Genomic DNA, 23397 nt, shown 5'->3' on the forward strand with positions numbered 1-23397 from the left:
CTGTTGTTTGGCTCATGAACCATTTACTCAATCTAGGTGTCACAGCATGTGCAGCAGTCATTAAATGCCAGTCAGTATATATACTACCATAATTTCCCGTGTATAAGTTGCGTTTTTTTTCTCTTAATTTCTCGTCTGTGCGTATTATAGAATGGTGCGACTTATATACGACTTTTTTTCGAAAAAGAAAGACTGCCATCAAAATTATATTGGGTGCCATGGCCAAATGAAGCATGTTGGGTTCACCTCCTCTGGCAGTTGCTACGGGTTCTGTGCGCACTATGGAAGTACCAGGTTTTTCTCGTAATCCAGTTGTCAAGTGCCCTGCGAGAAGGACAGAGCAGTAACACAAACGGCGGCAGGCCGGCCACGAGTCAACCGACTCCGAAGTTGTCGCATCTGCAGATCGCTTTCAAGATACAGAGCACGCTGCTGTGCAAACTATGCAGTTGCTGCCACAGTAAAAGCCGCCACTGCCCGTCCCCCCTCCCTCCCGCACTGGCTTCCCGCTTTTCTTCCTTGTGCGCAATTCGGCTCACCGTCGCACGCTTTCACGATGTTATCGCCTTTGTACGGAACATTGAGGCGACCACGATGGTATAAATGTGCCTGGAGTGTCCACATCATTGCTGTTAAACGAGTAGAAATGGGATTAACCGAGGGGCCCGATTTTTTATTAGTCATATCATAAGAAGCCAATAAACACTGACACCAAGGACAACATAGGGGAAATTACTTGTGCTTAATAAATGAAGTAAAGAAACGATAAATTAATGGAAATGAAAGTGGATGAACAAACAACTTGCCGCAGGTGGGCAATGATTCCATAACATTCGCATGCATGTTGTCCTTGGTGTCATTGTTTGCTGGCTTCTTATGACATATTATTACTATTGCAATTCTATAGTAATGACACCGATGCGCTTGCACGTGACTTGCGTTCACAAAATGAAATGTCACTGTATATTTTTTAACTTGCTTACCAAATGAACAGGTGCGTCTTATACATCAGTGCGAGTTATATACATTTTTAACTGCCATTTTGAGGGGGGTACGGTCTATACAGAGATGTGAGTTATAGACCGGAAAATACGGTATAAAGCAATAGTGTGCTAAATGATATGCTATTTTGCACTTTGGGTCTTCTGAGCTCAAAAATTGGCATTTTGTTGTACAAGACCACTGGCCTCTCGCGATAACCTCCTGAACACTCACTGCCAAGTTAATGCTATATAGCCTACCCATCACACACACGACTTGTGTATTCCAAGAATGTATAACAAGGAAGCCATATACATCAAAAAATAAGTTTGCAGTAGTGAGACAAAGTTTATAACTGCAGAGGTTAGCTGATCAAAAGGCTTGGAGTGCAAAGGCAGTTTTAATATATGATGAGGGATCAAAGAAAGAGAGAGAAAAGAGCAGCACAAGTACACGCACTCGTACACAAGCTTGTAAATGTATGCAACGGCGAGCACCCCTAAATGAAGAAGTGGAAAGCAGAGCTTTATGGAACTGGCAAAAACAACAAAACATTTTTCATCAGCAGCACTGCACGTCCATCTTGACAACATTGAAGAACCAAGAACTTATATAGCTTATAAACATAGGTAACCAATTTTTCACAGAAATCGCAATATTGTATCTTTTCATTCACTACTATGTGAGCGTACGTGTGTGTGTGTGTGTGTGTGCGTGTGCGTGTGCGTGTGCGTGTGTGTGTGTGTGTGTGTGTGTGTGTGTGTGTGTGTGTGTGTGTGTGTAAATTGCCTACTGCATTTATACATGCGAAACTTCCTCTTATACATGCTGCTTCACTTGCAGTGGTACTTTACAAAAGTTTTAAAAGGTTAAAAACAATTGATTACCATGTAAGACCATAAATTTCTTAAGGTATTTATCAATGTTAAAGTAACACCAATGACAGATCATAATGAGTTATAACTTAATATGTTTCACTTTAGTCATGTATATGCCCACGTAGAAAGTGCACATACTTGCTGTGAATAGTACCAGCCTTAAACACTGCAGAAGGAACAGCAATTTCATTTACCTGCCTTTTCTGTTGTCTTCTACTTTTAGCTGGGGAGCCACCAGTCATCTTAGAGCACCTGACTGACAAGGCTGTTGGTGTGAAAAAACCAGCAGAATTAACGTGTAGAGTAGCTGGGAATCCTACACCTGCAGTCAAATGGTAATCATGATTTTGATCAACAGACTTCTTGTGTTGAATGATTCTGTTTCTAGAGAACAGCCTGAACATATGGCTCATGCTAGATTCAGCAAGCTCCTATAGTACATTTCTACCTTTTACAGGCTTAAAAATGGCAAAGATCTCGTCATGATCAGCAACTTTAGTGCTGAATTCAAGGATCAGAAGGCTACACTTCGTATTAAAGAGGCGTCTACAAAGTCAGGAGGAAAATACACATGTAAAGCAACTAATCCACATGGTTCCACAGAAACAACATGCACACTGTCTGTCCAAGGTATATAGAGTGCTTTCTACTCATCCTGTGCTCTAAAAAATTTTTTCTTGCTAATTTCTTCAACTTCCTCTGCCAGATCCACCACGGGCCGACTTTGATGAAAAACTTCGGAATGTCCGCATCAATAAGCATGAGGCATTCAAGGTTCCCTGCACCATTCATGGATTTCCAAAGCCCGCCATCACATGGTTACGCGACGGGGCACCCATTCAATCAACCAAGCATACGCTCATAACAGACAAGGATGATACTTCGACCATTACGATCCATAGTACAGAGGGGCCAGATTCTGGTGTTTATACACTTGAACTAAAAAATACAGCTGGGAGCATCAGCTATGATTTCAAGCTCAGAGTGCTTGGTGAGTTCTTTATTAGCATTTCACAGTTTACTGCATGTTCAAGTTTCTATGCTGATAAGGATACATTTAGCTCACTTACCAGTAACCTGAATTAGCATGAAGCATGATATTTAGCGACCTACTATTATGTGTTATATGACATGCAGCTAAAATAAATTTCTATATTGGCTTCAGACAAGCCAGGTCCACCTGAAGCACCCATTCAATTCCTGGAAACTGCCGGAGACCATATCACATTGTCATGGCAGCCACCCCTGGATGATGGAGGGTCACCGCTTACAAAGTACATTGTTGAACGCTGCGAGACTACAAGAACAGTCTTTGTTGAGGTAAACAAAATACTTCAAAGCTGAATGTTGCTGCTCCCGTGTGTTTTATTTTGTTTCAGTAGACCAAAGCAGTATATATGTCCTCATAATATTCTAGCATAATATTCTTACATGTTCTCACAATTTTATAATACAATGCAATATAAATTCTACATGCCACAATATACAGTCTACACTGATTAGCCACTTTAGCCTTAAGAACTTTTGTATTGTCCCTCTCTAATTCAACAAAGGAAATGATGCTGATATGAAAATGAGCATCGGCATGTAGGTTCCTAAAGTGTACACTGAATTGTACATTCGACTGGTCACTTTCAGGTGCTCTAGAGTGCTCTCGTGGAGCAGTTTACATTCGGCTGGTCAAACTCGAGTGCGTGTGCACAGTGTATTCGCCGGGTTCATTCAGAGCGCTGTGCTCCAACTGAGAGCGGGGCTGGGGCAGGCTTTCTCTGGCTCCAATCTCAAGACAGCTACACATTGCTGCAAACCAAGTTGGAGCGCGGCAGAAACCAGTCAAATGTACCAAAAGTGTTTGTCATTTACATACATAGAACTACTATTACACAAGAGATTATTGCAAAGCTTCGCATGCCAGAAAACCACTTACAAACTCCACAATTTTTACCATTGTTGGTGCATAACACACTTTTTTGTTTCATTGCTTTGTATAATTGACACAGAATTTTTTGTTATGTAGCCTCTTGAACTCTAATTATAAGTTTGCACAAGGCATCAAAGAACTGGCCCAATCTGGTACACCCCGCCAAGGTTGTAAATATTATGTCATGCTTACAACACTATAAGTATTCTTGAATGGCAGCTTTTGGCAAATCCATGTATAATGACAGCCAGTCACAACTTTCTCATTTTGTGAATATTCTTAGAACTGGTTTGCGCCATGCTAAGGGGCCTCTTTGAAATTATGATGAAAACAAAAGCAATGTAAGTGCACTCAGGCAATCCTGAATGCAAGAAATATTATGGTGTATTACACCACTCTGCAAGATACTCAAACTGCAGCAAGCAAGGTTTGCCACTCCACATAATTCCACAGAAAATACAGTGCCTTTTGAAGTTTAAGGTGTCCTTTTTCCCGTAGTTACACAGTGTACTGTAGAAGGTCTTGACTGTAGATTTTAATATTGCCTGTTCATTTTGCGATGTCTCCACACTGTACAAGGTTAACTTTTGTTGAATGAACATTTAGTAAAAAATGTTGTTTGAGTAATTTTAATACAGATATGTGACATGACCAAAGCTTCAATTACTCCATGCTCAGGCAAACGGTATGATGCACTATGAATAGCCAAAGATAAGTTATTAATGTGCAGTCTTTGCCAAAAGATTTGAAGCCACCATCCAACAGACAAGATCTCTCACCATGCCCGGTAGCTTCCCTGATTCTTTCTGGATCTCAGCAGGGCGAAAGCACTGCCCCTCTCAATCACTGAGGCTTTGCAGCAATGCAAGTCCTACACAAGCCCCATTATGTGGTTGGACAACAGGTCTAGTTACACCTGCAATGGCTTCAAACTTTTCAACGACTACACATATAGATAAAGAACAGCAGAAACCAGAGCCTACAGAGGATATAAAAAAGAAACTAAAACTAGTCTGAATACATTGTAGAACAGTTTTGAGTAAATGGCAACAATTCCCAGCTTCGCACAGGTTCACTCACATTTGCCAAGACAACCCCATAGACGGCCAGGTTTTTAGCATATCAGCAGGTGCTGGGAGAGACCAAGCTCCATCCGCTTTGTCATTGTCTGCCACAGTGGTTTGTGGCCTTTGTAATGGCCATCAATGTTTGAGTTACTGCAGTAGCGTATACAACCAATGTTTTGTGCCCCTTCTTCCTCTTTAAGGGTTTTTGCCACTGCATTTTTCTATCTTTTTTATATAAAGATAACTCTCTTGCAGCATTAGGTCATGATGCAACTGCTTATTCTTTTTGCAAAGAGATACCTGATTGTAGTCAGCATTAGAACTCATAAGGCATTGCTGGCACCTTGCTTGTGGCATTGCTCACACAGAAAGGCTATTTGCAGAAGAAACACGTTCGTGCTATGGCTGAGCAGCCACGACATGGGCTTGCAATACAAAATGGAGTGGGCTTAATCCCACGGCATAAATGTTCCATAGAATACATGAATTGCTGCTCAAAAGAAATTAATAATTTGAAATGTTGCCCATGTATGACATGTATAACCTCGAACATCAGGAGGTGAAAGGTATCATGTTCCTGAAGAGGAACTAAGAACCCAACTTATATAGATGTGTTGAGCCATGGCCACAGTCATGCAACCATGTTTTTCGTACATGCACGTATTATCGATTTCCCCTTTTAAAATCTCTACAGGGATTGCATTTTCCAAAGATACAGATATTATCATGCATGAGGAATTTAGCTAAAAATTAGTACATTCTTATCTTTGTGAAGGCTACATACCCCAATATTTTACACAAGATCTAGGCAAAATATGCACAGCTATTAAATGGGTTTATGTAGTATTAAATATCCTACTTTTACAATTCACAGACACAAATATGTTTTTCCATTTGTAACTTGAGGACATTGTGAAAACCATACACTAGAACAGTTTTCAAATGCATGCACAAAAAAGCATACTCCATGTTTTAATTTGTGACACCATACCTTGTACTATAATTACATGAGATGCCTGCAGTAAGATTTATACTAATGAGATCAGCTATAGTAAACATAAACATATGAAATTTCTTTGTATATCAAACAATAAAGTGATTCTGGGTGTACAAAGTAAAGTCAATAAAGTCAATGATTAGATTTTTGCCTGGATCAAGAGGCTTCATGCATTACTGAAGAATAAAAGGAAATACATTAAGATACTATATCGAAACAATATTTCAAACCTTTCAAAACAAGCACATATAACACGATATTTCTGCCGAAATATGGTTCATACAATTGTTCGTTCTGAAAACAGTATGACTGAATGAAAAAATCTTCGAAATATGAAAAGAACTTTGCAATATATAAATGGGAACATGACAAAGGTCACAGATAAGCTTGAGCACTTAGGCCTTTTCTATATGCAGTGAAATCTATGGATGTTTTCAAATTATGACACCTGTGATAATTAACTCACAATTTACCAAAATTTGGAATAGCAGCTACTTTATTTTAGCCACTACCTTAGATTGACCAATAACCTCAAATAGTTTCAAAGCCTGCTCACAAAGCGCCCTTCACAGGTTCAGCCAGGATAAAAACTTACTGACCCAAACAGTCAAGAAAAAGTTTTCTCAAAGCTGATGCAGCTTGAAATTTTTAATGGCACTGCATGTCTATGCATTGAGAAATTTCAATTTCTTCCGTGGTTCCTGTTAAACTTTTGTCATCATGTGTTAAGTGGCAACATGATTTGGCATGCATATTACCACGTGACTATTGTGTATTGAACTGATTATTACATTACCAAGCCTGGGTGCAATATAGGCAACAGCACCATCTACATTGGCTGCACATGTGTTATAATCCATTAAAGAAGTTCTACATTCACACTAAGCATTACACTAGGACAGTTTTCAAGAAAATGACTGTATTATTAAGCAGAATAGTGTGCACTGTATTCATAAACAACTAAGCTCCCTCTTTTGTTTTTCCCAGGTTGGAACAACTCAGCCAGACACCACCACGCTCAGAGATCCTGATGTGAATGAAGCGAGCGAGTACCTTTACAGGATCTCAGCTGTCAATGAATATGGCATTAGCGTACCACTCACTTCTGAACCTGTACTGGCCCGCTGTCCGTATGGTAAGTAAAACATTTCCTCAAGTCTCTAGGTGGAGAAAAGAAGCTGCAACAGAGAAAGCCTCTTGTTAAATTATTCATAAGTCAGAAGGTTAGAAAGGCACTGAAATTAGTACCGATGTATGTCTCTCTGTGTTTTTCCTATACACGCTGTTTCTGTTGTTCCTTTTCAATGCTGTGAAGCCATTCATGTCTGTGATGTAGTATGTCAGTCATATTAACCATGTTTCTGATAGAATAGATTTCGTGTGATAAGTGGCCCATGTAGCGTCACTGTAGGTGGCAGTATCTTTAGTGATACGAGTACCATTTTGCACGGTACATGTAAAAGCGGTACATTCAAATCAAAGTGGCAGATAATTAACTGAAAGACTACATATACTTATGTGTACTGCCCTAGATTTGTACAGTAATTATGACAGCTCAGTCTCTAAATGAGTGCAAAGTATGTTCTAGTCTGCATTATAATATCTTGTTGTACATGGCATTATTTTTTTAACACCGATACAATCCAGCAGTTGAATTTACTTAAATCAGTGTCTATACATAGCCTTTTAAGGTATTTCCTTTACTATGGTCGCTTCCTCTGCTCAAGAATACTTCCATTGCCAATGGTTTTAATGATCTTCACTTTGGTTTCAAAGATAAACCATCTGCACCAGAAGGGCCACTGAAGACTGCAAAGATGACGGACAATTCATTGGTATTGACATGGCAGGAGCCACTGTCTGATGGTGGACGCCCTATAATTGAATATACAGTTGAAAAACGTGAGGCCTCTAAGAAGGCCTGGATTAAAGTTGGGACAACAGAGAGTTTGTCCATGGAAGTTTCGAACCTCAAATCAGACAATGCGTGAGTATCTCTCAGGACACATAACAGACTATCATGTCTTTTAAGTGCATGACATCATAAGCATGTAAGTGGAACCCTAAAAAATAAACTTTGCAATACGTCGCAAAATGACCAGGATTGTTTTGGGGAGATTTACAATACTTTTCCACTAAAATCCACTGAGAAAAATGTGTAATTCTCTCATTATTTTTCTCAATGAATTTAGCAAATTTTCTCGCAAGTATTTAAAGTGTCACAAACAATAACAAAAATAAATGTGATGGAAACTTATTACATGACTAATGCATTGATCCCTTTCAGGTATATCTTCCGAGTTACATGTCGCAATGAAATTGGCAGCAGTCCACCACTTACAAGTGACGAGCCAATAACAGTCCATGCCCAAATACGTAAGTGATAATCTTTCACCATCACAGTACTATAATTACATTGTTAAACATTAAATTGTCACTTAAAACACACATTCAATAGCTGAATATTAACTACTAGATTATTGTAGCATTTAATACAAAGACATTGCCTGCATTGCCACATAGAATCTAGACTTGTGTAATAGGTGAAAATGTGGTGCTCATTATTATGAACTCATAGCAATGTCAGTCTTGATACAAGCATTGGTGCTCTGTCTGAGACAGAATGAAAGGTGTGGACTCACAAATTCATACAGCAAACACACAAGCTCCTTACTACGAACTCCACCCTCCATCACACAGGACAGTGATACTCTCTTTTGCAGGTTCATTTTCTATCCTAACTTCCTTGCATTTAACTTACAAGTTAGTGCACTGTGCGTAGCACATTTAAGCATTCCCCCCCTTTTTTGTCAGCTTCCCCAAAATGCAATAAGAAAGGCAAAATGTGTGGCAAAGTAAGTGGTTAGCTGCCTGTGATTCTGCTTCACTTTTCACCAAGTCCACAGAAATGATAGTTACCAATTTTATATATTCACTTGTTTTCATTGTACTCAAGCACATATCCTTTTTATTCTCTAGTTAATGCTCAGGTGCTCTACTATCTTAATGCTTTCAGTTCTGCAGTGCAATGCGTGCAGCATGCCAGATTGCGTGTTAAGTACTTCACAACCCTGGGTGAAAAAAATGCAGTCGAGAATTGAACAAAGGTATCAGTCAGAAGTGACTTTACACAATATGCAAAAACTTGCAATTTGTCACAGATACAATTAGTATAAATAAGATATTTGAACTGTTGCTAATGACTATGAGCATGTCATCTGCAGTCAGCTAAATGAAGTTCCTAAAGTCAATGGTCTCCATCAGAGCACTCACATATGCTCACGTCTTCTCCAAATAATACAGCAGCAGTGCTGGAGACAGCAATTGGCATTACCGTTTTGTTAAATTTTCTGCCTTCGTCAAAAGTCCATTTGTTGTGGTTATTCTGGAGCCATACTCTGGGCCGAATATGGACGTACGTCACTTCCGGAGGTACATCGCTTTCAGTAGATGCTGAGTGCCTCCAGTGAAGCATCATGCTCGATGCCATAGCATGGAAAAATTAAAGTATCGCTAATATATTTATCTATGGTGTGACCCCTGGTGTGATGAACGAGGCCTGTGTGACAATCAACTTTGTGGCATAAGGTTTGTCTGGAAAGTTAATGAACATTTAAAATTATTTGTCAACCAATAACTGAACCTTGTGACAATTTGCATGGACCTCTAACAACGTGGCTTATGTACTGTCCACCGAAAATTGCTAATCTATATTTGCTCTTGCATTGCATTAATTTAAACAGAAGTTATAACTTAGTGATTTTTCTTTGCCAGTTGCAATGAGAAAGTTTAAAGGACAGTGGATTTGTATTGAGTTTTGAGTGAATTGAAAGTTCAGGAATTTTTTTTCATTGATGCATTAAAAGTTGAAAGCATTTTCATTCAGCTACACATTAAATCCAAACAGTTATTTTCTCTAGGACATACTAACCATTGAGGAAGAACATTAAGCTATCTTATATGAGGTCTGAAGGTGTCATTTGCAATTAGTTTCTAAGAGAAAGAATGTGAACAAGGAAAGCTATCTGGACATAATAAAATGCATTCTAGCAGCAGTAAGAAAGGGAAGATAACACGCTTGATGAGAGGAATGCTGGTTGTTGCATTGTCATAGTATTGCTGCTCGCAAATTACTGCTGACAAAAAAGCCAACAAACATCAATGGCTTTTATTCCCCAACCTCCTTATCTGGAATTACTTCCACGATGCTCCTTTTCATTTTGCAAACTAAAAGTTCTTGCAAAAGTTGCCAATCTGACTACTGACATCAAGAAAAATTCACTAAGCAGAGAAGTGCAGTATTTCAAATTCTAAGCACTTCAGACATATTATTTTTTTTATTGCAGAATTGCTAGATCCTATTATTACATTCACAAGGGAACTGTACAGAGTGCAACAAAACATCTTTCAGAAACTTTCTGAGCAAACCTCACAAGTGAACCAACTGTATCAATTATAACTAAAAAAAGTGAGATGCTCTCACGAGCACAGTGTTTCTCATCCTGCACAGAGTGGATAATTTTCTGCCATTAACACAATGTTTCATTTCATTACTATCTCAAGCATACATATAAAGCAATAATTAAACCTAATTAAATACTATTGAAGAAACATATGCACAAACATTTTAAAAGAGCTTAGAAAGCGGCCTTACGTATATTATAAAAATAATTGTAATCTACTCTCACTTTAGTTATACTGAAAACACAAAAGCCACAAACGATGAAGCGGAAAGCCTGGAGCATTGTCTTCTCTCTCAGCTTTCGATTCCTCACCTATTCAAAGGGATATGTCACTGCTGGTTGTAACTTCATAACTTTGAAAACTGGCCAAGGACATTCCATGTTTTTGTTTACTATTAATGCTACAAATCCTTTTTTTTCACTTGGTCATCGCATGTCACAGCTGTCTTTGGCAGACTAAATTGTTATGATTTGAAAGTACAGAACACGGCCCGTATAACATGGATGAAATAGTTAAGATCACTGCCACTTCTTTTTTAAGGGACTGGAAGATTATTTTAAACGTAGAAAAAATGTAAACCTATGTGAAACGTCACTTTCGGCAGACCTGAACTGACTGAAGCAGTATGGTATGAAAGCACTCCATGGTAGAGTGTAGAAGCGCGACTGAACGAGGCCATAGAAAGAAACAGATACACAGACACGTCCTCGTTCTACGTCCTCGTTCAGTCGCGCTTCTACACTATACCATGGATTCTAACCAACTAGCCCGCCAACGTGTTTTAATGAAAGCACTGCAATTCATTTTATGTATGATTGTTGGAAAGGTCATACGTGTTAGTCATATTCCTGCACAAAAAGTCGCATGTGATTTCATATGTGCCCTTGAAACACTTGACATTTACCACCTTGCACCATGTTTCCCTTTTATCTTCTTGCATTCTTTGAGCATATCAGGTTTCTAAGAATGGCTCTGTAGCATGTTTGTTTCTTCTGGCAGCTCTATATAAGTGCACATAGAATGCCACCCTGATGTAATGGTTAGAGATTGGAACTTTAGGCAAAATGCCTATTTTCCCTTTATGTCTTTATTGTGCCTGTTTAAAACATAAGCACAAATTATGGGTCTAGAGACATTCTAGTGGCACTTTTATTGTGCCTATAAATACTTTTTTCAATGTTGGTGCCTATACTTAACTTTCAGAGCCTAAAATGCCCTTTTACCTGCTTTGTTGTAGCCTCATGTTAATGCGAAAGCATTATATGCCCAATTACGGGAAAATCCGGCACCATTGCCGGCGGTGTGACCAAACGGGTACCAAAAATGGCTGACGGTGCAAAGAGTAAAAACACGTCAAAGATGCTCAGACTGGCATCAAATTTGTCAGGGAGGTTTTTGTAAACAAAGTAAATTAATGGCTTTGAAAAGAAAATTTGGTACATTTCGTTCTGGGTGGGAATCGAGCCCGAGCCTCCGGGGTACGAGATGAGCACGCTTTCCCGACACCACGGTGGCTCCGCGGTTCAGGCTGACTAAAGGTGTGCCTAGTACGTGCGTCGTTGCACACATGGCATCGCTGCCATCTGGCTGACTAAAGGTGTGGCCTAGTGCATGTGTCATTGGGCACGTGACGGCGCAGCCAGTGGGGAGGAGGTCGCACCACATCATGAGTATATAAAATGAGTGCAATGCCTCCTGCACGTAACTTGCTCTTCGGATTTCATTGGTGCTGCGTCTACTTCGATGGACTCTCGGCACAACGTCGTGAGTGAATCAAATGAGCACGCTGATTCCCATGCATCACTTGCTCTTTTGATGTTGACAACATCAAATGAAAACATTTCGCCCAAGTCACTATACTGCTTTCACATTCCCACACATAAGCAGCCGTAAGTGTTCCTGTCGACTTTTTTATTTATAATGTTATCACCCTCTGGCGGCTTGGCTGAAAACAGTTGATTATTACCACAAACACTTTGACAGTGTAATGGCTGTTCATAACAGCTTTGCAACAGACGAGACCATCGTTCGGAGAAGGACTCAAACTGTGCTCTGTGACAATACACTTGAAGGTAACTTAGCATACTAGTGCACTCACTTCACGTTTTTAGACGACGTCATCAAAAAATTTGAATGCTCGGGCGCAACTCTGAGTTGGAATCTTGGGCTCATTTTGGACATTCAGCAAAGGTTTGCCACCATCCCCAATGGACCTGTTGCTGCATGATAGAGTTTGCGTGAAAAAAGTCTGTCTCGGACGAAACTCATGTTTTCAGCACTGAAAGAACTGTCAAAGGTTCTCACCAGCAAACATTCTGGAACTGCAGAGGGCACTGAAGCATCGAACGTTTCGAAGTACGAATATGTGCCCATAACTTCAGTGGATGTCTAGTGTTGTTTTTTTTTTCTGCATACAAACCAATACTCAGGGAAAAAAAGGTGCAACATGAAACCTGAAAATCTTGTAATGTTGCTTGTTTGTCACCACTTTCACAACTTTTCTCATGGCTTGCAGTCACACAAGTTTCTGATAAATCTTGTAACCTACGCAACTTGCCTCAATCTGTTTTATCACAAAAAAAGTGAATTTCACAAAACAGGGGTCTCGTGGGCTGTGTTCCTTATAAAATCATAATTTATCCTCAGATACACAACGGAAGTTCTTATTTATTGAGTCTATACATGCCTAAAGGAAAGTATTTAGTGCTTATATATGCCTTGAATGACAGCTTTAGTGCCTGTTATAAGGGCCTAAAACAGCAATTTTCATAAACATCCAATCTCTAGCCATGATTCATCAGCCAGGTCATGTGATACCAGCTAAGCCACATTTAGTAATTATATGGGTTGCTCTTATGTTTACAATCACCTCTGTGCTTTTCACACTAGGATTAGCACAATGCCAAAACGTTACTTAAGTTTTAAGAATAGTTGCCCACGAACAAACTCGTGAAACTGCTGCAAACTACCATGAAGACTCCCAAATTCTAATTAACTTAAAGCACATGTTGCAAATGCATGTTTTAAGCTAATCAGTACTCGAGGCACGTCTATTTACAAGAAATCCTGAGACTATCACCAGTCTCAGGATGTCAAAACTTAAAGTTTGGCAAGAAACATATTAGAATTCCACTTAGTTTTGTACCATAAGGTTTGAGGGAGTAGTTTTATAAAATAATCATTTGAAGGACAACATACTTTGTAGCCATCCCGGAATATCTTTTGCAAAGCTCACGCAAGACTCCAGATATTTACTAAATGAACACGACTTCAGCACTGCCCAGCTTCGACTTTGTAATTTTAGCATGTGCCCTCAAATAAATTAAACATTAATTATTAAAATGCAATTAATTCACTAAGTATACTTTCTGATTTGCTGTGCAAGTAATATCCACTCCTTCAAGTAATCCAACTGAAGTGGCAAAATTCTGCTATCTGCCACTGATGTTTTAATTGGTTTTTAATCTGTTAAGTACAAGCCTATGATAATAAAACATGTAACTTAAAAAAATCATAAAGTTATGGACTGAACAACAAACAGTAGAAAAAACAATAGAGGTGCCTTTAAGTGATGGAATCGCAGCATTGTGGGTTATTTAGGGAGCAAACCCAAGTAGTAGATGATATTCCAATTGATAGGAGGAACCAATGGTAGTAGCAGAGTGGGTGCCAAGGGAAGGCGAATGCAGTCAAGGGCAGCAAGAGTTATGATATGACAAGATAGGAAATTTGTAAGTATAGAATTAGTTTGGCTGACAAAGGAAAGTGTTGATTTGGAGAACTCTGGGGAGGTCTTTGTCCTGTAGTAGGCTTTATTAGGCTGATGATGGTGACAATAAAAAGTCCCATAATTATGAAAACTGCATTATCTTTTTTCTTTAATTTTTGATGCACCTTTTACCTAAAATCTTAATCCGCAGAATCCTTACAACAAATCACTTTTTCTCTTTTCACGACCTGTCCTGCCTCGGAGATAATCAATGGACAGCTAATGCGCCCTATCTTACGACTGTTATTTTTTTTCCAGAACCTCCAGATGCACCCACTGGCCCCTTACACATCTCTGATGTAACGAACAAAACTGCAACACTCACATGGAGTCCACCTGCATTTGACGGAGGCTCTCCCATCATTGCCTATGTTGTGGAGCACCTCAGTGAGGACCAGGCAACTGCTGACATGCCTAAGTGGGTGACAGTTGCCAATGTGGATGGAGGAACGATGACACATCGTGTTGTGAGCTTGAGTGACAAAACGAGGCATCGATTCCGAGTTCGTGCAGAAAATGTTGCTGGTACTGGGCCACCTCTAGAGGACAGTGGTGAATGGCAGGCACTACCAGCAGCAGCCGGTAAGTCTTTCATTTTTCAAATGCGCTTTTTGCTCTGAAATGAAAGCAAAATAAGCTGTTTGTAGCTTAATGTTAGGTTCTGCAAAAGTACTTCAAAAGTTATCAGTGATTTGACAATAAAAAATTAAAAATATACTGCTTGCCTAACAAATGTCATGTATACATGCTGAAAAAGTTGGTTTTTTTCTCATGACCATAACTGTAGCCTTTGCACATGCAGGTAGAAAGATAGCCACATTTTAATAGCCCATCACACCATCTTTGCAGACCGCCCAACTCCACCAACAGCACCACTTGAGATCCTGGTAACTGGTCCAAACTCTATGGATGTTTCATGGGGACGCCCAGAATGGGATGGTGGGTCTCCGCTTCTCGGCTACACTGCAGCACTCAGGGACACATCACGGACAATGTGGATGGAGGTAAGGCCCCATCGGGTATGACTGCACATGTACACTACTGCAGATCAACTGTTCAACAGTCCTTATACATAGATTTACATTACACATACCTTATGCTTTCTTTTTTTGAATTTTGGAACTGCACATGAGTGAACTTCAAAATTCTCAATATGCTATCACAACAGCATTCAAAGTATTGTAACTACCTCACAGACACAAAGGAGAAACAGGACGTACACATTATTGCTATGTGTGTTTTGTTCCTGCTCTGTGTCAGTGTGCAAATTGTGCTACTTTAAATCCTTTTGTGATGACATACTACTACCAAGCCCAAATTGCAACCTTAATCAACTCAAAATTATCTTTGTTCAAATGAAATACAAATGCGTGAGCTGGATATCAGCACAAGGATTTTTTATTTGTTTATTGATCTGGATAGTTCATTAAATTGATATTTCATCATAAATAAGAGATGTCAGCAGATCTATCACTGCCTTTCCACAGAACTATTTTTTATTTGTAGAATCGTTTTCAGGACCAGCATAAATGGTAAGGTGAGCCTGGTCTGTAGCAAATACTAAGATTATGGCCATTCTGCGTATGGTAGTTGTAGAAGCTTTTTTAAATATCTGAATAAAGCAAGCACCACTACATGAAGTGGAAAAAATACATATCTGTGTTCACTGTGCATTTTTCCGTGCATGGCTTTTTTATCCAATACGCAGGCTGCTACATGGTCGCCCACTTAACCTGCACGAAGGTCATTGAGCTATATACGCATGAAAATGTGTTAAAATTTCCTTCTGCAGCATTGCTGCAGCCTTTGTAGCTACTGATGAAATAGCAGCCTGTAAAGCTGCAGGCAATTTTAGGTCATTCACATGTCGCAGAAGAAAAATGTGCACAAGCCACTCTTGTCACAATCTCATTCCAAGTTTATTTTGGAAATCACTTTGAATTATTAATGACTGGCTGTTTAACATTCCTCATATTTTAGGTGGGCCAAGTCGATGCTGAAACTCTGCGTCTTCACATCAGAGACCTCGAGGAAGGGGCGCAGTACCACGTACGCATCTTGGCTCGAAACGATGTTGGCTTCTCTGACCCACTTGAATCGGAAGAGCCCATAACTATTTTACGACCCCCAGGTAACGGCCCTCCTGACATCAACACCTTGATTCACGAAAAAAGACACTTGTGGTCATGTGATATTTGCAATATATGACATTAAGCTAAATGGTCACGACATTACATAACTTGATCACCAGTTACGTGCTTCACTTTTTACAGAAGTTTGGTCGACACATGACCAACTTCAAATAGTGCAAACAATTCAAATGTGTGCTACCATTGGCTACATGTCCATTCATTGAGGAGAGGTGCATACCTCACCATTATAAGTGGCGAAAGGGAGTTGTTAGTCTGTACTCGTATCGGCCACTTCCTTTTGTCCTTTATCCGGGTTGCGCTGCCCACCCCTAGGAATATGTTCAGTCACCAACTCGCCCAGCTTGATGTGTTAATTCACTTTATAGAGTTCTTTCATTTTTCCTTACCACCATAAATGTGCTCATTGACGTCAGAAATGTGGTCACTCTTATGTTTTAACATTTTATTTCAGGACATTAGCTGCAGCAGATACCATGGTAGATAAAATTGTAGCCAGATCATTGATGTTTCAAATGAAAACAAAGCATAAATAATCACTACAGATTGCCAGTGGTACTGCTCCCAGCATTTATGGCCGCTTCCTTACATTCTACGTAGAATGGGTTGGGTGAGTGATTTAACACAGGCGAGAGATCTTATTAGCTTCCCACATAATATCATCAGGTATAAATAAAGCATACCACTCCATTAAGCTTATATTTATTTTTAAGAGCGTATATACATAGTAATTTGTGTACCTGTGAACATAAATGCACAAATGTAATAAAGATATATGTTTGTTAAAGCATACATGTGAGGGAAGGAGCAAAATGAAGAGTTGTGGAGACTTTGTGAGGTTGCACGAAGGAAGGCGAGGGGTGCAAAAAAATGCTACAAAGCCATTGCACTGTGGCAACAGCAGCCGATGGGACGTGGAAGGTTTCGCACATGAACATTGGTGCAGTGATGTTTTCTTAAGTGGCACACAGGAATGACACCAGCGCTATACTGCACTCCTCTTGTACTGCAGGTGTATGCAAGGAGTAAACTGCAGCAGCCTCATGCTGTAAAAAATGTTTGCGCTGCACGTAAACTTAATTTTAAGGCTACCATCCCCATAGAAAAACTGCATTGTAAGGAGGTGCAAGAACACACTCAATTCAAAGCAATTGGAAGTAGAAAACATTCGAGTAACCGCATGATGTTCGCCCAAGGAGGCGGGACATGGGCCTGATACGCTGGAATTTCTAATGCACCGTGCTGCAACCCGGTGGCAAGCGATGAAATTGGCTGGGTTCGCAACTCTTCATATTGAGTTCATATTGAGGTATACTGGCCGGGGTAGCTGGAGAAGTATCGGAGAGGCCTTTGCCCTTCAGTGGGCGTAACCAGGATGATGATGATGATGATGATGATGATGATGATGATGATATTGATATAGGCTATCATCAGGCTGTACAGCCTGTCTTGCTTGCTTAGTTTGCGTGTTCAGGCTACACTTCTTACTATATTCAGATGTTTACCAACAGAAAAGGCACCTTTGATCACGGACAGTACGCTGTGCTTCATCTTGTCGATGGAGCGCCCTGTGTTTCACTTAACCATGCAAAAAAGCTGGAACAAAAATGCAGTCCAGTGTCTAAAACCACGGGTGTTGCTGTTTTCTGTTGTTTTAATTCTCTCTTTAAAGAACTGCCATGCACAGGAATTTACAGGACTTGGGAGAACTTTTTATGGTGAAGCGGTACGGGTAAATAAAGGAAAGCTCAGAATGGTAACTGCTGCAGAACATATTGCTGAGAGGACAAGTGAAACAAAGTTGACTGACGTGGTACAGACAGCCAGTTACAGCATGAAGCTAGGGGAATGTAGGTACTAAAAAGTGCTGTTAAAGGTCTCTTTTCACATTATACGTTACTGTTAAACAAATGAATGACATACAAATGAAACAGTTAAAGCTGCATCATTCTCCATGTATGAGCAAAATTCCTGCACGTGAACGCAAAGGCTAGGGAGACAGAATCAAGCAATTCAACGATGGCCACTGCCACGAAATATGCATTCGCCGCATAAGCATGTTTGTGTCCAGCAGTACAAAAGCAGCCACCGTCAACACGCACCAAAATCAGTCACACTCAGTCACAGTGATAACGCTATAAAGGCTTATTTGTTGTTTTATTAGTTTGATTAATTGAATACATCATTGTTCAGGGGCCATTGTTTTGAGTTTATGCGCATTAAGTGAATAGACACACATTGCAAGTGTGCTATTGCAGCTTGACATAGTATTACTTGAACGATACATATTTGAAAGCAGCAGCGCAGCAAAACTGCATCGACTTCTCCTACATAGTGTCATTTGGCTCAGCATTTCACTTCCTTCTGAACAGAAAGCAGGCTACAAAGCCTCCCATGCAAGAAATTCTCTAAAATGTCCACTGCAGCGCAGCTCAGACAAGCATATATAATGCAGTGCCTTGCAGTCACTAGCAGGGCCTCGCGTTTTGTACTACCCAAAACCACTAAACACGGCATGAAGGGCTCTGCTGACTGGCGTTTCTGCAGCGCCACCTGGGTCACGCATCACACCCATAGCCATTGTCACACAAAATAAAAGTTCAAGAGGAAGAAGGCTGTGCACGGTGATAAAATTCTTCTGAGAAAGAATTCCATGTGAGATGCTCTTCATGTCTAATCGGTACTCTTAGGCAAGAAAACATTTCATGGACCCTTTTTCTACCATTTTTCAAGGACCTCCTATTTTGTACCACAATAGAAACCCTACCACTAAATGTGCATGGTTTCTTTGGAAAGCGCATAAAAAGGTTTAAAACAGAGTTTTTATATCTGCAAAGTCTCTTAAAACTGTGTACGGACACCCACAACACTGATTACTGGACCTGATGGCAATGCCATGCTGGAAATGCGTAGGGTTTCCGCAAAAATGGTTACTCTGTGTTAAACATTGAAATTATGACCCTAATAGCTCGTGATCGACCGCTTAAGTCATTATTTTGTTTGTCTTTTTCTTAGTCATCAACAAGCTCACGTGTTTCCTAAAGGCACAATCTGTATGGTCTGAGTCTTTCTGTTGGCATGGGACAGTTTAGCCTTCCCTACTACATTGTGGTAAGGAATGCCTACAGTAGTGGTGCGACGACATGAGCACGCCTTAAAAGCTTAATGCATTTTTTACATTCTGAACACGACAGTGACCTTCGAACCACTTCCACAATGCGACTCGCACTAATGAGTGTCACTATATTTCAAGAGAACACATGTGAGAGGACCCACTGATGCACCATTCTATTCATCTTCACAAAGGCAGTGCCACTTTTCAACACGCACTAACTGGAAATAAGAAAGAAATTACTCTATGACTCAAAGAAAGATGCAATTATAAGCAGAGGCAAAAATCGCCTCTCCTCTCACTCACTTTAAGACTTCCCATGTGATATTACCAAACTTGTGATAACTTTTTAATTTCGTCATTCCTCCATCACTTGCATGTGCAGTTCAGTTATTAGTACAGTTTCATTATGTCTACTTGTTGTGTGTTGTGTCTATTACATTGGTTCTCATTTCTCATGTGATTACAAACACCTGTTTTCTGAAAGTAATGTGCATGCCTTTCACTTGTGTAAGGTTTCTGAAACAGAGCTCACCAGAACCAGGATGAGTATCATGAGGAAAATTGCAGCTAAATTTACCTGCCAGCATTGATGCCTGTGTGACAAAGCAGTGTTTCTGGTGAATTTAAGCTATTCGCACATTGCTCTGTGCAGGATTTCAAGATCAAGCTGCTGCCTCACCAGAGAAGAAGCCAAAGGCGAAACCTGATGAGCCATCTGAGGACAGCTGCACAACCCAGACAACTTCATCGTGGATAAGAGAAGCCAATGTTGAGCCCTTGCTTCACAGTTACACCAAACATGTGTTGGTCAGCCGCAACGAGTATTTCTTCAGGTTGTGGCATTATGCTGACACACTTTTTAAGTAAGATAAGAACATTACTTATTCCTTCAGTCCATACACCCTGCACCTTTTCATTCACATATGTGCTCCTTAATTTCAAAACACAGAATTAATTTGGGTAAAAAGACAAAAGTTATGTTACTTTAATACTGTGACATATCATTGCTGTGACGTAACCAAGGTGCACCACATATCATACATTCTCCTCGCAAGCTTGTATATTTCCTTAAGTGGAGACATTTTTGTACCATATGAAGAGAGAAAATAACATAATGAGTCATTTTGTGATACAAAGACTGCAAACAGCTCATGACAGCAGTTTGCAGAATGGCGTAAATAAGCAGTGTATCCTTGCCTGTTTCAATGAATTCAAGATGTAAGGAACGCTGATTTATTTGTTTTGGTAACACCAATTTAAAGTTGAAACTGGTACAAAGCTACGGTAATCCTCACGGGCTCAAAATTAGCCCGACTGTAATTTTGTGTCAATTTCACCTTCACGGTCTTTTATTGTGACGTGCAAGACTGTTTGTTAGTTTAATTTTGTTGTTTGTGAATAAAAGTTGTGTTGTTACCGAATCGGAAGAGACATTACTGAATACAAACTTGACATTTCACATCTTCATTTTTGCTCTCTCACATGTACACGAAACTACCAGTCAACTAACACAAATTCAAATTCGAGCTTTTTAGGGTCAGAGCTTTTGCTTGAATTACGTGAAATTTGAAATAGTTTATGAAACCCAATATTATATTATAAAGGACAACAGATTTTGAAGTTTGTTAAAACTTGACGAAACACAAAATATGATTTCCTCTATGGATTGGTACACAATTAAGACATGTAGTATATTGAACATTTGCTTCTGAACAAGTTTTTTAACAAGCTTATTTTAGTCTCTAAAATAATCAATAGCATGCATCTATAGTCAATGACAAGTCAAAAATGCAAGAAAGGCTATTCCCCAAAAAAGCATCATGCATCTACTCTTCATACCTCCTGTGCTACCGGAAATGGTGCCCTTACAAATGCAGAAGGTGTGAAGAGCAACCCCGCTTCATCATAATCATCATCATCAGCCTGGTTACGCCCACTGCAGGGCAAAGGCCTCTCCCATATTTCTCCAACCCCGGTCATGTACTAATTGTGGCCATGCCGTCCCTGCAAACTTCTTAATCTCATCCGCCCACCTAACTTTCTGCCGCCCTCTGCTACGCTTCCCTTCTCTTGGAATCCATTCTGTAACTCTTAATGACCATCGGTTATCTTCCCTCCTCATTACGTGGCCTGCCCATGCCCATTTCTTTTTCTTGATTTCAACTAAGATGTCATTAACTCGAGTTTGTTCCCTCACCCAATCTGCTCGTTTCTTATCCTTTAACGTTACACCCATCATTCTTCTTTCCATAGCTCGTTGCGTCGTCCTCAATTTCAGCAGAACCCTTTTCGTAAGCCTCCAGGTTTCTGCCCCGTAGGTGAGTACTGGTAAGACACAGCTATTATACACTTTTCTCTTGAGGGATAATGGCAACCTGCTGTTCATGATCTGAGAATGCCTGCCAAACGCACCCCAGCCCATTCTTATTCTTCTCATTATTTCCGTCTCATGATCCGGATCCGCAGTCACTACCTGACCTAAGTAGATGTATTCCCTTACGACTTCCAGTGCCTCGCTGCCTATTGTAAATTGCTGTTCTCTTCCGAGACTGTTAAACATTACTTTAGTTTTCTGCAGATTAATTTTTAGACCCACTCTTCTGCTTTGCCTCTCCAGGTCAGTGAGCATGCATTGCAGTTGGTCTCCTGAGTTACTAAGCAAGGCAATATCATCAGCGAATCGCAAGTTACGAAGGTATTCTCCATTAACTTTTATCCCCATTTCTTCCCAATCCAGGTCTCTGAATACCTCCTGTAAACACGCTGTGAATAGCATTGGAGAGATCGTATCTCCCTGCCTGACGCCTTTCTGTATTGGGATTTCGTTGCTTTCTTTATGGAGGACTACGGTGGCTGTGGAGCCGCTATAGATATCTTTCAGTATTTTTACATACGGCTCGTCTACACCCTGATTCCGTAATGCCTCCATGACTGCTGAGGTTTCGACAGAATCAAATGCTTTCTCGTAATCAATGAAAGCTATATATAAGGGTTGGTTATATTCCGCACATTTCTCTATCACCTGATTGATAGTGTGAATATGATGTATTATTGAGTAGCCTTTACGGAATCCTGCCTGGTCTTTTGCTTGACAGAAGTCTGAGTGTTCCTGATTCTATTTGCGATTACCTTAGTAAATAGTTTGTAGGTAACGCACAGTAAGCTGATCGGTCTATAATTTTTCAAGTCTTTGGCGTCCCCTTTCTTATGGATTAGGATTATGTTGGCGTTTTTCCAAGATTCCGGTACGCTCGACGTTATGAGGCATTGCGTATACAGGGTGGCCAGTTTCTCTAGAACAATCTGCCCACCATCCTTCAACAAATCTGCTGTTACCTGATCCTCCCCAGCTGCCTTCCCTCTTTGCATATCTCCCAAGGTTTTCTTTACTTCTTCCGGCGTTACCTGTGGGATTTCGAATTCCTCTAGACTATTATCTATTCCATTATCGTCGTGGGTGTCACTGGTACTGTATAAATCTCTATAGAACTCCTCAGCCACTTGAACTATCTCATCCATATTAGTAATGATATTGCCGGCTTTGTCTCTTAACGCATACATCTGATTCTTGCCAATTCCTAGTTTCTTCTTCACTGTTTTTAGGATTCCTCCGTTCCTGAGAGCATGTTCAATTCTATCCATATTATACTTCCTTATGTCAGCTGTCTTACGCTTGTTGATTAACTTCGAAAGTTCTGCCAGTTCTATTCTAGCTGTAGGGTTAGAAGCTTTCATACATTGGCGTTTCTTGATCAGATCTTTCGTCTCCTGCGATAGTTTACTCGTATCCTGCCTAACGGAGTTACCACCGACTTCCATTGCACACTCCTTAATGATGCCCACAAGATTGTCGTTCATTGCTTCAACACTAAGGTCCTCTTCCTGAGCTAAAGCCGAATACCTGTTCTGTAGATTGATCTGGAATTCCTCTATTTTCCCTCTTACCGCAAACTCATTGGTAAGAGGGAAAATAGAGGAATTCCCGCTATAGAGGAATTCAACCCCGCTTGTTAGGCAACAAATGAGTCATGCTTATTCACCGCATGCACAAACAG

General features: G+C 40.1%; 1 protein-coding gene across 1 annotated transcript in view; it reads left to right on the forward strand.

Annotated features, from left to right (window-relative positions):
* The window catches only part of LOC135907952 (titin-like), a 284982-nt gene extending 264219 nt beyond the window's left edge, over nt 1-20763 (forward strand). The window contains 11 exon segments of the mRNA XM_070522096.1: nt 2083-2194; nt 2317-2489; nt 2566-2850; nt 3025-3179; nt 6832-6979; nt 7621-7831; nt 8132-8220; nt 14336-14659; nt 14927-15081; nt 16058-16208; nt 19995-20763. Of these exon segments, the coding sequence (XP_070378197.1) occupies nt 2083-2194; nt 2317-2489; nt 2566-2850; nt 3025-3179; nt 6832-6979; nt 7621-7831; nt 8132-8220; nt 14336-14659; nt 14927-15081; nt 16058-16208; nt 19995-20209 (2018 nt within the window). The 3' untranslated portion in view covers nt 20210-20763.
* Nucleotides 20764-23397: the final 2634 nt, after the last annotated feature.

The sequence above is a fragment of the Dermacentor albipictus genome, chromosome 1 (assembly GCF_038994185.2).
Source record: "Dermacentor albipictus isolate Rhodes 1998 colony chromosome 1, USDA_Dalb.pri_finalv2, whole genome shotgun sequence".
NCBI lineage: Eukaryota > Metazoa > Arthropoda > Arachnida > Ixodida > Ixodidae > Dermacentor > Dermacentor albipictus.